This window comes from Limulus polyphemus, unplaced genomic scaffold (assembly GCF_000517525.1).
Source record: "Limulus polyphemus unplaced genomic scaffold, Limulus_polyphemus-2.1.2 Scaffold6145, whole genome shotgun sequence".
Lineage (NCBI taxonomy): Eukaryota > Metazoa > Arthropoda > Merostomata > Xiphosura > Limulidae > Limulus > Limulus polyphemus.
Window position 1 is genome coordinate 17,225 of NW_013671755.1, and position 1,210 is coordinate 18,434.

The following is a 1,210-nucleotide window of genomic DNA, read 5'->3' on the forward strand; positions in this document are numbered from 1 at the left end:
AGGGGCACCTATTAATGACAGAAAATAAATTGAAAATACATCCCTAATTTCAATTTAAAAATTATCTGTTGCAGAAAAGCTAACATAGGAAAATACTTTCAAGAAAGAGAGGGGGCGTTTGTAATAGTTTAGAGAAATGGCGATCGAAGGTACTATTTATGATAACGCTCTCCTTGGAATTTTACAAAACGAAGGTCAGATTTATCCTTTTTTGGATGTTATATTCGGCTTTCTGTACAGAAGGTAACTTTTAAACGATTAATATTTAATGTAACATGCAAATATTAGCTTATTACTATGAAGTGGTTGTTATGTTAGTACTTTGTACGAATTGTTATTTCTAAAACTAAAAGTAGTAAGACTCGGAGTATACTGTATTATACTCACTACTCATCAATTAAGCCTAAAGACGAATGTAAAGTCATTTCATTAGGCCTAAGTCAAGGACTTAATAAACACCGTAAAAGAGCACAAAAAGTACATTTAATTCTATAGTGAATTACTTTTAATTTCACATGTGACATTAAAAACTGTCTGTTTTAATATTTATTTTGTACACTATGCAAGTATGTTGGTCTGTTTACATAATTTTGACGTATACGTATTGTTTGAAACGTCAGAAAAAGTAAGTAACGTTATAATTTTAGTTTCTATTTCTAAGTTCAAATGGGTATTTAGAGATTTTGTGTGGACTGCTGAAAATATTGATATTTCCATATTTGGTTGCTTTAATAGTTATTAGTTTAACTAATAAAACCTTTCATCAAAGTATTTCAAAACCAAACCAAGCACTAACAAATCATGTGTATAGTTTCCTTTTGCTTTATTGCAGTGGACAGTATAGTTTGTTACTTTAAATTAAAAACAGTTTGATGTATTTTATATACATCATTGTATAGAGCAAACAAGAAAAATCCCGTCTTAGATTTAGGTTAAGATCACTTGAACATTTTTTTTCTTTAATTCCAAACAGTCTGGTTTGCTTTTTTAATACGTTTCCTCCAGATGTGGTGGATGGATTAAATGTAAGGAGTTTAAGGGAAGGCTTGACGAATATATGTATGATAAGAGCTGACTTTGAGTGTTTATTTTAATTTTAAAGTTTAGGTTAGTGGATGGGACAGCCTAGGTGGACCAGTAGGTCCCTCATCTTTAAATTATAATTATGATATTTTGATCATTTACATATGTAGAATAATTGGAAATATTG

At 29.7% G+C, this 1,210-nt stretch overlaps 1 protein-coding gene across 2 annotated transcripts in view; it reads left to right on the forward strand.

Annotated features, from left to right (window-relative positions):
- Positions 1-123: 123 nt before the first annotated feature.
- LOC106473405 (nudC domain-containing protein 3-like) overlaps positions 124-1,210 on the forward strand; it is a 20,092-nt gene continuing 19,005 nt past the window's right edge. The window contains exon 1 of one of the 2 annotated variants that reach the window (XM_013934085.2): positions 124-243. In XM_013934085.2, coding sequence (XP_013789539.1) covers positions 137-243 — 107 coding nt within the window. In that variant the 5' untranslated portion in view covers positions 124-136. The remainder of the gene's footprint in view (positions 244-1,210) is intronic. The other variant, XM_022401856.1, reaches the window with a different exon arrangement.